Below are 14,811 nucleotides of genomic sequence, written 5' to 3' on the forward strand. Positions count from 1 at the left end.
TATTAATTCCCCCATTAGTGCTGTTCATAATTAATAATGCCCCTATTAGTGCCCCCCAGTAAGAATAATGCCCTCATTAGTGCTCCCAAGAATTAATACTGTCCCCATTAGTGCCCCCCAGTAATATTAATGCCCCCAGAATTAATGCCTCCTAGTAAGAGTAATGGGCCCATTAGTGGCCCCCAGTAAGAATAATGCCCCCATTAGTGCCCCCCAGTAAGAATAATGCCCCCATTAGTGCCCCCCAGTAAGAATAATGCCCTCATTAGTGCTCCCAAGAATTAATACTGTCCCCATTAGTGCCCCCCAGTAATATTAATGCCCCCAGAATTAATGCCTCCTAGTAAGAGTAATGGGCCCATTAGTGGCCCCCAGTAAGAATAATGCCCCCATTAGTGCCCCCCAGTAAGAATAATGTCCCCATTAGTGTCCCCAGTAAGAATAATGCCCCCATTAGTGTCCCCAGTAAGAATAATGCCCCAATTAGTGTCCCCCAGTAAGAATAATGCCCCCATTAGTGTCCCCCAGTAAGAATAATGCCCCCATTAGTGTCCCCCAGTAAGAATAATGCCCCCATTAGTGCCCCCCAGTAAGAATAATGCCCCATTAGTGTCCCCCAGTAAGAATAATGCCCTCATTAGTGTCCCCCAGTAAGAATAATGCCCCCATTAGTGCCCCCCAGTAAGAATAATGCCCCCATTAGTGCCCCCAGTAAGAATAATGCCCTCATTAGTGTCCCCCAGTAACAATAATGCCCCCCCTCCATTTGCTTGCGCTGCTGACTGGAAGCTCAGGACAGGACCTGCGCTCCAGCGTGATGACGTCTCGCAGGTCCTGTCCTCCAGTCAGCAGCGCGAGCAAATGGAGGTGTTGAGTGTTTTTGGTTTTTTTTATTAATGGGGGAGGGGTAAAGGCTGCACTAATGAGCACTCCGCAATGGAAGCGCTCATTAGTAGCAGTCCTATTAGGAAAGAAATTGTGGCAACCCTGCTTCTGATCCCCGCATGGGCGCCAATGCATCTCCCCGTTGTGCGGAAAATAGCAGGCTGCGACGGGGACAAGCCTCCCTAACATCGCGGGTGACGCCAGGGAGGCTAGTCCCCATCGCGGCCTGCTATGGCAGGGATCAGCAACCTCTGGCACTCCAGCTGTTCTGAAACTACAACTCCCAGAATCCTCCTTTTAAGGCTACTTTCACACTCGCGTTTTGGGTGGATCCGTTTGTATTATCTGTAACATAGCCAAGACGGATCCGTCATGAACTCCATTGAAAGTTCTATTGTGTCAGAGAAAACACCATTGACTTACATTGTGTGCCAGGACGGATCCGTTTGGCTCAGTTTCGTCAGGTGGACACCAAAACGCTGCAAGCAGCCTCCAGAGCGGAATGGAGACAAACTGATGCATTCTGAGCGGATCCTTTACCATTCAGAATGCATTAGGGCAAAACTGATCCGTTTTGGACCGCGTGTGAGAGCCCATGACGGACCTCACAAACGGAAACCATAACGCCAGTGTGAAAGTAGCCTTTTCTACAGGAGGTACAATAACAGCCAAGAAAGTGTGCATGCTGGGAGTTGTAGTTTCGTCTACGGTATACTTGTAGCCTACCCATGAACCTATATGCTCGTTTAAATATCGCCCTCTGCTGGTTGAGGTTGTGCATTACATGCTGTATCTGTAGGCCTGGGCTACACTGCGACTTTTTGTGACGCCACTGATTGATTTTAACTATTGAATGACCGCTGCATATCACAAGAATACACTCAACTGAATGTATTCATTCGGACTGCAGCAGTGGTTCAATAGTTAAAATCAATCAATCGCGCCACAAAAAGTCGCAGAGTAGCCCAGGCCTTAGGGTACGTCCACACGTTTATTTTCTACGTAGATTTTGGCATATACCTGTTAATTCATATGGCACGGCAGCTTCCAAAACCGTGCCGCAGAGAAAAGGAACGCCATGTCCATTGAGGGTATGTTCACACTGTGCTGTAAAAAAAACTGACGTGGAATGTGCTTCTTAGGCCTCATGCACGCGGCCGATGTTGGGGTCTGCATCCGAGCCGCCGTTTTGGCAGCTCGGATGTGGACCCATTCACTTCAATGGGGCCGCAAAAGATGCGGACAGCACTCCTTGTGCTGTCCGCATCCGTGGCTCCGTTCCGAGGCCCCGCAAAAAAAATATAACATGTCCTAAGAATAGGCATTTATAGTGCCGGCTCCCGTTCTGTTCCACAATTTGTGGAAGGCAACACGGCGGCTTCCGTTTTTTGCGGGTTTGCGGACCGCAAAATAACGGCACGGCAGTGTACATGTGGCCTTACTCCGATCTGGACGCGGATTCTGAATTAAAGGAGTAGTCCAGGACTTAAAGGGGTCGTCTCACTTCAGCAAGTGACATTTATCATGTAGAGGAAGTGAATACAAACCACTTACTAATGTATTGTGATTGTCCATTATACACCGCTCGTTTCGATGGTTACGACCACCCTGAAATCCAGCAGCGGTGGTCATGATTGCACACTATAGAAAAAAAGGGCCGGCCTCTCTGGTGGCTGGGACTGCGGGAGTGAGTGTAGACCGAAGCTTTTTCCTATAGTGTGCAAGCACGACCACCGCTTCTGGATTGCAGGGTGGTCGTAACTATGGAAACAAGCAGTGTATAATGCGATGGAAAAATGAATCCAGCCAGCCACGGAGGCAATATATTGTGAATCCCAACACATTAGTAAGTGCCTTGTGTTCACTTCCTCTACATGATAAATGCCACTTGCTGAAGCGAGACATCCCCTTTAAGAAGGGACAGTTTCTTTAGTTCACTAGAGATAATTGCAAGCGCTTTTGCTGGGGTTTTTGGGGGCAGAATCTGTGCCAAAATCCACCTCGCGAAAAAAATCCCATGTGGACATAGCGTGATGTGGATTCCACGTTCGGAGTTTCCATTGAAATGGATAGGATGAAAAACCATGTAAAAACGTGGAATAAAAAAAGTGTGTTGGAATAAAAAAACACATCCTGAAAAAAACGCACGGGAAAAATCTTCAGCCGCATGAACTGCACCACAGCCTTACAGCGCAGATTTGCCGCAGTTTTCGTCACCGAATCTGTGTTGAAACCCATGCTAAAAAATTGTGTGTGAACGTACCCTGAACGCGGGTTCTGCATCCAATTTTTTTCAGCACGGAAAAAACTCCATGTCCACCTACTCTGAGATGGAGAAGTTGATCACACTTAGGCCTCATGCCGTGGCCGTATTGCGGCCCGCAAATAGCGGGGCCGCAATATGCGGGCACTGGCCGTGTGCTCGCCGCATCACGGATGCGGACCCATTCACTTGAATGGGTCCGAAATCCAGAGCTGCGGTGCAGAATGGAGGCACGGGAGCACTGCGGAGTACTTCTGTGGTGTTTCTGTCCGTGCCTCCGCACCGCAAAATAATTGAACATGTTCTATTTTTTTGTGGTGCGGACGGTTCACAGACCCATTGAAGTTAAATGGGTCTGGATCCGTCCAGGCCACGAATTGTGGTCCCCAATGCACGGAATGGCCGTGTGCATGAGGCCTTAGGGTTCAGCTACACGTCGATCGTGGTCTCAAGATCGCGCACAAGGATCGCAGTGTGGCGGTGCTAGCATAGAAATGAATAGGGTGACAATGTGACTCTATTATCCGCATTTATGCTTGTATACAGGGAGATCTGTACAAAGGTCTGGTCTGTATGCAGAGGGTCTGATCTGGGGTCTGTATACAGGGGGTCTGATCTGGGGTCTGTATACAGGGGGTCTGATCTGGGGTCTGTATACAGGGGGTCCGATCTGGGGTCTGTATACAGGGGGTCTGATCTGGGGTCTGTATGCAGGGGGTCTGATCTGGGGTCTGTATGCAGGGGGTCTGATCTGGGGTCTGTATACAGGGGGTCTGATCTGGGGTCTGTATACAGGGGGTCTGATCTGGGGTCTGTATACAGGGGGTCTGATCTGGGGTCTGTATGCAGGGGGTCTGATCTGGGGTCTGTATGCAGGGGGTCTGGTCTGGGGTCTGTATGCAGGGGGTCTGATCTTGGGTCTGTATGCAGGGGGTCTGGTCTGGGGTCTGATCTGGGGGTCTGTATACAGGGGGTCTGATCTGGGGTCTGTATACAGGGGGTCTGGTCTGGGGTCTATGTACAGGGGGTCTGGTGTCTGTTGTATAGGGGGTCTGGGGTCTTTCTAGGGAGGGGAATCTATAAAGGTCTGTCATGGGGTCTTTATACTGGGGGTCTCAATAAAGGGAGGTCTTGTCTGGCAGTCTGTATGAAGGGGGTCTGTATAAGTGCTGGTCAGGTTAGGGTCTATTTAAAGGGGGTGGAGTCTGTATATATTTGGTCTGGTTTGGACATAGTTGGGGGGTCCATATTGTATTTGTGGTCTGTATTTATTTTAGGTTGTGCTGAAGGAAGGTCATATGATTAAAATTCCATTGGTAGGGATGGTGGTTGGGAGGGGGTGACCTATACAAATAGGTTGGGCATAAATCCAGAATTTTCTGCAGTCCACTGCCTATTCCCCGCTTCATATAATCTCCCTCAACTGGCAACCAGGTCTAACATTTATCACTCATCCAGGACTGGCACCCCTCAGTCATGAGTTTGTTCACTAGAGGTAAGTACACTAGTAAATCACTTTGTGCCATTTTGTTCAGAGCGTGGGATCTGGGTATTACACATTTTTGGGAAGATATGGGCTGTTTGCCCATTTCCAAGATGGCGCTGTCTTGTGACGTCGCGCCGTCCCGGAAGTACTTGCCGCTGATATAGCGGAAGTCTTTCCCTAGTTCCGGTCTCTATCGTATCGGCCGCTGGGCAAGATGGTGAGTGTCATGGTGTCAGGGCCGTTGAATCCGTTGCCATCGGCCTCTATCCCGTCCTGGCGGGACGCCTTCCTGTTGTCTGCGGGCGGCAGTGGCGGGGGCCAGTTATTGGTGCGGGGTTTGGGGCAGATGGCGGCTTTAGTGCCGTGTTGTGGGGAGGCCGCTCTCTTCTCCCCTCTGCCCTGGCTCCTGGGCTCTGCCTATGGTGCAATCTACCACCGGCCTTACATGGTTAATGCTGCTGGGGCCCCTATGACTGCATTATCAAGATCTCTACTTGCTGTCAGTGGATGTTTACCTCCAGAGGCTTCTCCCTCTGCTAGTTTGCTGCAGTCCGGAGTCAAGGCTGTTTTCTGGATACAATTGTAACAAATCCTCAGCTGTGGAAGTTCAGGTTTTGTTTTTTAGGAGTGTTTCTATTCACTGACTGCAGAGGTGTTGAAAATGATGCTAAATTGAAAGGCAGAGTATTTTTTTCGGAGCACACTAACGCCCCCGCAGCTCTCGCCTGTCCTGGTGCATTTATCGGTGATGTTCTGTAGTAAATGTCTGAACAGATGACTTCCGCTGATTTCTCTTCTGTCTCTGAGATGAATGCCGCGCTCTCGGGCAGCCGGAGCTGCGCTCTCTCGTCCGCCGTCTCACTGCGTGCCTTTTTGTTTTGCTCTAGACGAAGGGGACCTCGTCATTCGGAAAGCGCCGCAATAAGACGCACACTCTGTGCCGTCGCTGCGGGTCCAAGGCCTACCATCTGCAGAAGTCTACCTGCGGCAAGTGCGGCTACCCCGCCAAGCGCAAGAGAAAGTGTGAGTACCCCGAGCTATTGAAGGGGATGTGACCTGTAACGGCTGGTGTATTGTAACGTGGATATCCACAGGATGGGGGATGGCTATCAGATCTGTGGGGGTCCTGTTAACCCCATGGTGCCCCCCACCCCGTTCATTTCAGTGGGAGTGCGGTGCCCTCATGGTAATGAATGGAGCGGTGGCACTTTTCCGACTGACATGTTCTTTTCAGGGGGGCTCCTATTCTCGTGATCCATTAGGACCCTATCAATGTGATAGTTGACTCCCTATCCTGTGGATAGGGAGTAGCTTCTTTAAACGGAATACCCTGTTAACAGTGACACAAGTAAAATCTTGCGTTGGACGAGCGAGTGAACCGATGAGTGGCTCTGTGGATGCTCGCAGCTGCAGCTCTGGTCCTGTGTCCCATGTTCCTTCTGGTTTACCCAGGCTGCAGCTGGTCAGATAGCGGGGTACGGGATGGTCCTGTGATATTTATTGGCATTCATTTTGTTTTGTGTGTTTGTTTTTTTAGACAACTGGAGTGCGAAGGCCAAGAGACGCAACACCACCGGCACTGGCCGCATGCGGCACTTGAAGGTTGTCTACCGCAGATTCAAGTAAGTGTGTGCGGGGAACTGGCGTGTTCTGCCATTATTAGGGATGAGCGAATCGTAGGCCAAGTGACAGATGAACTGCCAATCGACGAGGAGGGGCCATCAATAAGTAAGTCTTAGAAACCCCCTTTAAGATAACGGCTAGGGAGGAGCGAAGCATCCGTAGTCGATTCGCATAAAACTTTGTTCTAATACTGTACGGAGTGAGCGCTCCGTACAGTATTAGAATGTATCGGCTCTGATGAGCTGATGTTACTACTTCATGAAGTCTCGCGAGACTTCATGAAGTAGTAACTTCGGCTCATCGCAGCCAATACATTCTAATACTGTACGGAGCGCTTGCCCCGTACAGTATTGAAACAGTTTTATGAGATTCAACTTAGGATGTTTCGATTTGCTCCTCTCTAGCCATTATCCTAAAAAGGGGTTTTCTAAGACTTACTTATTGATGGCCCCTCCTCGTCGATCGGTCACATGGCCTACGAGCAGCTCGGTCCTGTACAAGTTAATATGGCTGAGCTACATTACCGAACGGCCACTATGCAGGGGATGGCGCTGTGGTTGGTAAGCTGCCAGGAGGCCACTGCACTCGGCAAACCTCCTCAATACCTTGTGTTGATGAACGCGATATCGCTGGCTGCAGCTCAGAGCGCTGGGCCTTTTCTAACAACTGATCAGGGGGATACCAGGAGTCAGACCCCCGGAGTCATCTATTGATGGGCCATCAGTACGGGTCTTTTAATGTGTCCTGTTTTGTTAGAACGGTCCCTGATGTTGACGGTCCTATGGTGCCCCACTATACAACCTGTCAGAATCTTGCATCGAGCGTTCACACACAGCGTAGATTGGCTGCATCTCCCGGACAGACGGCGACTGCTCTGATCTCGCTGTATCACAGTGATAATAGTTCTTGTCTGATCGCGGTTCTGTTATGTACATGTGAGAACAGTACAATAGATCCGCCATCATATAGGCACTCGCTGCATTATATATCGCTATGAAACAGCTGCAGCGGGAAACTGTTTCTCCTTGAAAGAATGTTTTGGCGCGTATTGTGCCCAGTTACTACCAGTATGGTGCATGCGATGGTTGACCAGCCATTCATTCATTGGTGGTTCAGCCACCAGCCTACAGTTCCCAGCATGTTCCATTTCTGTGAGCCCTGAGAACTGGCAAACAAGTGTGCCTGCTGGGAATTGTAGTCTCTCCACAGCCAGAGTGCCAGAGGTTGCTGATTTCGCCCCCAATACTGAATACGTCCTCTGCAGATCTTTGGCTGTCTTGCACGTTATTGGGTTGGGTTCCTGCAGACTCTTATTAACTCTAAAGAGCTTTTCCCGCTAGATATGTCACATCTGCCTAGTTTGCCTTGAAGTTTTCGGGGTTAAAGGGGTTATCCAATTTCGCAAAGAGTTTCCCCATGTGCCGGGCCCCTCACAATATACTTACCCCGCTCCCGGCGCCGTTTTTCCTCCCTGTACACAGATAAAAAACGTCCCCGACACTGGATGTTTTCAGCAGTGTACAGGGAGAAGCAGCGGTGCGGGGTAAGAATATTACCTGTGAGGGGCCGGCACATGGGGGTCTGTTTGTGAAATTGGATAACCTCTTTATTATTGATGGCCTGTCTTCAGGATTGGTCAGTGGGGTCCTGCACCCCTCAAACTTGTCAGTGGGGGTGCAGTCAGACCCCACCCATGTGATATTGACCCATCTGTATTATAACACCAGAACTCCCCTTGAATCCCGAAGTTGCAGGTGTGCTGATCAGTGGTCCTGCAGTGAGGAGAGGGGACTGTATAACCCCCCCCCCCCCCCCCCAGCCCCCCCACCCCCAGGGACTTTGGATCCAGGTCCCCATCTACATCGGTGTTCAGACACTGCATCTAGTCAAGCCAGGACAGGGCACAGCGTGGTGCACACAGGGTCCTGTGATAAACTCTTCTGCTTATCTATGATGTTTCTCAATAAATGTCTGAACTTATGACATCCAATGATTCCACATTGTAACTGAGATAAGCGGCTCAGCGTCGCCGCCTCTCCTCTGTCTGTGATGGTTTTCTGTAACGCTTGTCTGTTTCCTCCCCCCCCTTACAGAAATGGTTTCCGCGAAGGCACGACACCCAAACCCAAGAGGGCCGCAGTTGCCGCTTCCAGCTCTTCATAAGGACAGAAACTTGTTAAAATAAATGTTGCTAAAAAAGTGTCTGCTCCCCTGTGCGTTCTCTTGGTTTGTGTATGACATGTTTTCTGATGCTTTGCTCGCTGGTTCTTCAGGTATGAATGTGGGAACGTCTGATGGGAGTTAGGTGTAGGCGATGTGCGATATAAATTTGTGCCACGATATGGATTTTGTGCATATCGGCGGACTGCGATATGACTACGGAGCGGCACCGATTGGTTACCATGGCAGCCAAGATGCTACTGAAGTCCTGGCTGCCATGGTATGTCAGTGAGCAGCATTATACTCGCGTGCGCCGCACAGACCTATGAGAAGGAGCGGGCACGGTGCACGTGAGCTATAAGCATTAGCAATGCTCCGCACAGACAGAAGGAGCGCCTGGCGGCCACCAGGGTGTAATGCTGGGGGGCGGGATGAGGCTGGCTGCCATGGTCAGCTCCCTGCTGTTGTATGCACAGGGCAGCAGGGAGAGTGTAAAGTCCTATTCACCCTAATAGAGCTCTATTAGGGTGAATATGACAAGGGTTGTAGCCCTTAAGGTGGCTAATGGTTATTAAAAAAAAAAGTTTAACCCCCCCCCCCTTAATATAGAAAACAATATATTGCGATATACGGTATATCGCACATGCTTAAAATTATATCATAATATAGATTTTAGGCCATATCGCCCACCCCTATTGGGAGTTTTTTTCCTGGACAATAAACCTTCCCCGTATCTATGTATTTGCTGTTGGGGCAGCAGGTCGCCATGTGCGGCTTAGGCTATCGTCACACCAGCGTTTTTGCTGAATCAGCAAAAACGCTTCCATTCTGACAATGCAACTGTCTGCATCCGTTATGAACTGATCTGGTTGTATTCTCTTTAAAATAGCCAAGATGGATCCGTCATTAAATCCCATTTAAAGTCATTTGGGGACGGATCCGTTTTCTATTGTGTCCGAGAAAACCGATCCACCCCCCATGACTTACATTGTGTGTCAGGACATCTTGCTCCGCACCACATCGCGGACAGAGAAACACAGCTTGTTATTGAAAATGAATGGGGACAAAACGGAAGCATAAGTAGCCTTACACGTTCATTCTGCTGCTGCGTCGCTCAGCCTATGGAACTGACAGGTAGCAGATGTCCCAAGTCATCTCAGGTAGACCCATGGAGGTGGTGAGCAGAGCGGTACCATCAATGGTAACACCAGTCTCGGATCCTGGGCCTGATGGGTGGTCCGCAGGGTCACCCCTTTCCTGGCATGTGCCATACATGTACACTGCAGTGGGATTCTTGCAAACAGAGTCATTTCTTTCCCGATCACAGCTCAGGGTGTGTGATGGAACTGAGCATGTGCGACCACCTCAGTAGTTGGGTGTGCACATTGCTATACATATTAACCCCTTAGTGACCAGACTGTTGCGCTTTTTTTTTTTCTTCCTCAAGTGATAGCGCTGTACTTTTTAATGGCCCAATTTTAGGGTACAACATCTTTAAAAAATATATATGCTATTTTCACTGTATGGGATGAATTACACTAATTGTGTAGTGAGGTTTTACTTTCCAATTTTTTTATTTTAAAGATTATCTTTTTGATTTCAAATTAGTTAATGTTTTGATTTTAACAGTTTACTAGTCCACCGAGGAGACTTGCAGGTGAACGGTTTATCGGTTATACGTTGTACTGCTAAAGCGTTATACTACCAGTGCGATACGGACAGTGATCAGCTGAGAATACACTGCAGGCAAGCCCGAGACCTTCCTTAGGCCCAAAGCTGCTATGTGAAGACGTTGGCACCCTGCGATTTCATTCATGGGATGCAAGGGGAACTAGAGGAGGCTCTGTCCCACTAAGCCACTTAGAAGACTTGGTTGCCATTGAGGGTTGCATCTAAGGAATTAAACAACCCGGGCTGGTTCTTCTGCCAGTCTGGGGACCTCTGTACGGCACAGGAAACCCATAAAGCGCTTAGACTAGGCCAGCGTAAAAGGGAATTTGGGAGGCCACTATGTATCGGATATGGAATGGGGGGGTTGAGAAACAATTTTATTTTTTCAGGATATTACATCAATCTTAAAATGGTGAGAATAAAAAACGTATCCTACAATAAGAAGCCCTTATATGGGGAAAATAAAAACTTCATGATGTATGTGGTGGGGGGGGGGAAGGAATTACTGGACCATAATAAGAGTGTAAGGGGTTCAAATAGCACCAAAAAAACGGTAATATACTGGCGCCGCTCTGGCTTCTCCCTGCACAAGGGTGAAAACATCCGATGTCTGAGGGGGCAGACGGAGTCAGGCGTCACCCGCGATGCTAGGGAGGCTCGACACCAGATGTTTTCATCTGTGTGCAGGGAGAAGCGGGGTAAGTATATTTCCGGTGAGGGGCCTGGCACTTGGGGACATTGAGAAATTAGATAACACCTTAAGGACCCGCAAGGTGCGCTAGGGAACAATCGGGGGCACCCTGGCTGCTCTTACCGGCAGGCAGCCATGTTTGGTAAGGGCACCATGGGGCTGCACCGCCTTCCCTGCAGCTCCAAGCGCTGCGATTTGACCGGCACATCGCAGCACCGTGAGCTGTATACAGCTGTGTGAATTGGTTAGCACCGATCTCCTCCGAGGTGACGCAGGAGACACCAGTGTTTTGGGTCCCCTGCCAGCGCTGCGATTGGCTGGAACAACGCTCCAGCCAATGGCAGTGCTGTAGCTGCACAGGAAAGGGCAGAACCTCCCTGCATGCAGCCATTCTAGCTGGTGACTGCGTGCAGAGAGGTTCTGTGTTGGCTTACTGCGCTTTTAACCCTTTCCTGCTGAAAGAAGAAAAAAATATCTGGAATTGCTGCACAGTTTTTTTTTTTTTTTCATTTGCAGCTGTTCCAGATCCCTAAACAACCCCCTGTCGCCGCCCCCCCCCCCCCCCCCCCCCCCGGTCTTTTTTTTATTTATTGATGCCATTTGGTCCGTGTGCTTTTTTGGGTCTTTATTTTTTTGCACTTTTTCAGCTCTGCACCACTTTTTCTGCGTGCGAGCTGTGACTTTTTTTTTAAGAATAAAATTGTAGTTAGGGCTTTATCTAAATATACAGTATAGTTATTTTATATATATATATATATATATATATATATATATATATATATATACAGTACAGACCAAAAGTTTGGACACACCTTCTCATTCAAAGAGTTTTCTTTATTTTCATGACTATGAAAATTGTAGATTCACACTGAAGGCATCAAAACTATGAATTAACACCTGTGGAATTATATACATAACAAAAAAGTGTGAAACAACTGAAAATATGTCATATTCTAGGTTCTTCAAAGTAGCCACCTTTTGCTTTGATTACTGCTTTGCACACTCTTGGCATTCTCTTCATGAGCTTCAAGAGGTAGTCACCTGAAATGGTTTTCACTTCACAGGTGTGCCCTGTCAGGTTTAATAAGTGGCATTTCTTGCCTTATAAATGGGTTTGGGACTATCAGTTGCGTTGTGCAGAAGTCAGGTGGATACACAGCTGATAGTCCTACTGAATAGACTGTTAGAATTTGTATTATGGCAAGAAAAAAAGCAGCTAAGTAAAGAAAAACTAGTGGCCATCATTACTTTAAGAAATGAAGGTCAGTCAGTCCGAAAAATTGGGAAAACTTTGAAAGTGTCCCCAAGTGCAGTCACAAAAACCATCAAGCGCTACAAAGAAACTGGCTCACATGCGGACCGCCCCAGGAAAGGAAGACCAAGAGTCACCTCTGCTGCGGAGGATAAGTTCATCTGAGTCACCAGCCTCAGAAATCGCAGGTTAACAGCAGCTCAGATTAGAGACCAGGTCAATGCCACACAGAGTTCTAGCAGCAGATACATCTCTAGAACAACTGTTAAGAGGAGACTGTGTGAATCAGGCCTTCATGGTAGAATATCTGCTAGGAAACCACTGCTAAGGACAGGCAACAAGCAGAAGAGACTTGTTTGGGCTAAAGAACACAAGGAATGGACATTAGACCAGTGGAAATCTGTGCTTTGGTCTGATGAGTCCAAATGTGAGATCTTTGGTTCCAACCACCGTGTCTTTGTGCGACGCAGAAAAGGTGAACGGATGGACTCTACATGCCTGGTTCCCACCGTGAAGCATGGAGGAGGAGGTGTGATGGTGTGGGGGTGCTTTGCTGGTGACACTGTTGGGGATTTATTCAAAATTGAAGGCATTACTGAACCAGCATGGCTACCACAGCATCTTGCAGCGGCACGCTATTCCATCCGGTTTGCGTTTAGTTGGACCATCATTTATTTTTCAACAGGACAATGACCCCAAACACACCTCCAGGCTGTGTAAGGGCAATTTGACCATGAAGGAGAGTGATGGGGTGCTGCGCCAGATGACCTGGCCTCCACAGTCACCGGACCTGAACCCAATCGAGATGGTTTGGGGTGAGCTGGACCGCAGAGTGAAGGCAAAAGGGCCAACAAGTGCTAAGCATCTCTGGGAACTCCTTCAAGACTGTTGGAAGACCATTTCAGGTGACTACCTCTTGAAGCTCATCAAGAGAATGCCAAGAGTGTGCAAAGCAGTAATCAAAGCAAAAGGTGGCTACTTTAAAGAACCTAGAATGACATATTTTCAGTTGTTTCACACTTTTTTGTTATGTATATAATTCCACATGTGTTAATTCATAGTTTTGATGCCTTCAGTGTGAATCTACAATTTTCATAGTCATGAAAATAAAGAAAACTCTTTGAATGAGAAGGTGTGTCCAAACTTTTGGTCTGTACTGTATATATATATATATACACACACACACACAGGTAAGTAAATTTTTAGGCAGTTTTTTTTTTTGAGCAGAAAACTTTTTTCTTTACTAATGTTTTTCTTTTTTTATTTTTTTTATTTTAAACTTAATTTAAAATTTATTACAAGCCCCTTCACGTGTGAACACTACATACACACCCCAATAAAATAAGTGGCCCATCCATCCCAACGAGTATACTCAGCTGAAGAGGCATATGCCATGCTTCCCTCCGATACTGAGTCTGCCAGTGAGGGAGAATAGGATGCCACTTTCCTCTACCCCCTCATCATCATCCGTTGATGAGGGACCCTCTAGAAGGCGCCCCAGGGAGGCAGCCCCCCAGAGTGAGCCCATATGGACCCCACCCCATGACAATTAGCAGCCCCAAATTCTGTATTTTGAGGGCAGCTCCGGAATACAGATAGACTCTGCGGGCTCCACTGAACTAGATTTTTTTTTCAAAATCTTTGAAGATTTTGTAAATGTAATGGTGGCCCAAAACTATACACCCAACAATTTATTGATCAGAACCCTACATCGTCATACGATAGACCCCTAGGTTGGACCCCAGTGAGTGCAGCAGAGATGGTGAAGTTTTGGGAAATCGTGCTTCATATGGGCGTTGTAAAAAAAAAAAAAAAAAAACATTAGACAATATTGAAGTTTTGCCGTTTTCTACCAGACTCCAATTTACAGTCAGACCATGACCCGGAAGCGATTTGAGTCAATTAGGAAATTCCTACACTACAACGACAATGCACAGTGCCCACCCAAAAACGACGGGACATTTGACCGTCTGTACTGTGGCTTGCGGCACAGTGCGCAAAAAAATCTGAGAGGCCTCCCTAGATCCCTGGTAGGGCAACCACTGAGTGGGTGAAAGTAGCGCTCTCCTCCATGAGAACATGCTGGTGGTTAAGTACAAGGACTAGAGGGACGTCATAGTACTGACCACCATTCACACTAACAACAGCTCCCCTGCCCCTGTACTAGGTACCACTACCCCCAAACCAGTTTGTGTCCTGGACTACAACAGGCACATGGGAGGGGTGGACCTTTCAGATCAACTTCTGAAGCCCTACAGTGCCACATGGAAAACGAGTGTGGTACAAAAAGCTGGGCATACACATTGTACAGATGGCAATGTGCAATAACGCGTACGTGCTATTTCAATCTGCAGGCCACAGTTTCCTTCCAAGAGGTGGTTATAAAGGCCCTTACTTTTCAAACCCAGGCCGGGGAGGGTCCCAGTACTTCTGGAAGTCATGGTGCCCGTGTCGTACCAGGGCAACATTTTCCAGGTCAAGTCCCCCAGACAGCAAGGAAGAGAAGGACCCCAAAAAGAGTCAGGGTGTGTCACAAAAGGGGGATAAGGAAAGACACCATTTACCACTGAAAAACCCGGCCTGTGCATGCAGGAGTGCTTCAGAATCCACCACTCATCCATGGAGTATTCATTCAATTTCATCCTTTATGCTCCCTGTAATGTTTCCACTTTATATCTCTGATTTAGTCCACCTCGCTTACAGATCCACTTTCCAACAACCACTACATATTCTTTTCTGTGAGACAACTGTTAGGTCCAAAGTGCCCTTTCCACCCCTTA

General features: G+C 48.1%; 1 protein-coding gene and 2 non-coding genes across 3 annotated transcripts; all 3 read left to right on the top strand.

Annotated features, from left to right (window-relative positions):
* The first annotated feature begins 4,782 nt into the window (after positions 1 to 4,782).
* On the top strand, positions 4,783 to 8,488 carry RPL37 (ribosomal protein L37). Its single transcript, XM_044293619.1, has 4 exons — positions 4,783 to 4,851; positions 5,522 to 5,657; positions 6,172 to 6,256; positions 8,351 to 8,488. Exons 1-4 carry the CDS (start codon positions 4,849 to 4,851, stop codon positions 8,418 to 8,420), a joined length of 294 nt encoding a protein of 97 aa, XP_044149554.1. The 5' UTR covers positions 4,783 to 4,848; the 3' UTR covers positions 8,421 to 8,488.
* LOC122925307 lies at positions 5,371 to 5,448 on the top strand. Its single transcript, XR_006387616.1, has one exon. It is a non-coding gene; the product is annotated as a small nucleolar RNA SNORD72 (small nucleolar RNA).
* LOC122925306 lies at positions 8,199 to 8,275 on the top strand. The gene has a single exon (XR_006387615.1). It is a non-coding gene; the product is annotated as a small nucleolar RNA SNORD72 (small nucleolar RNA).
* Positions 8,489 to 14,811: the final 6,323 nt, after the last annotated feature.

This window comes from Bufo gargarizans, chromosome 1 (genome assembly GCF_014858855.1).
Source record: "Bufo gargarizans isolate SCDJY-AF-19 chromosome 1, ASM1485885v1, whole genome shotgun sequence".
In the NCBI taxonomy this organism is placed as follows: Eukaryota; Metazoa; Chordata; class Amphibia; order Anura; family Bufonidae; genus Bufo; species Bufo gargarizans.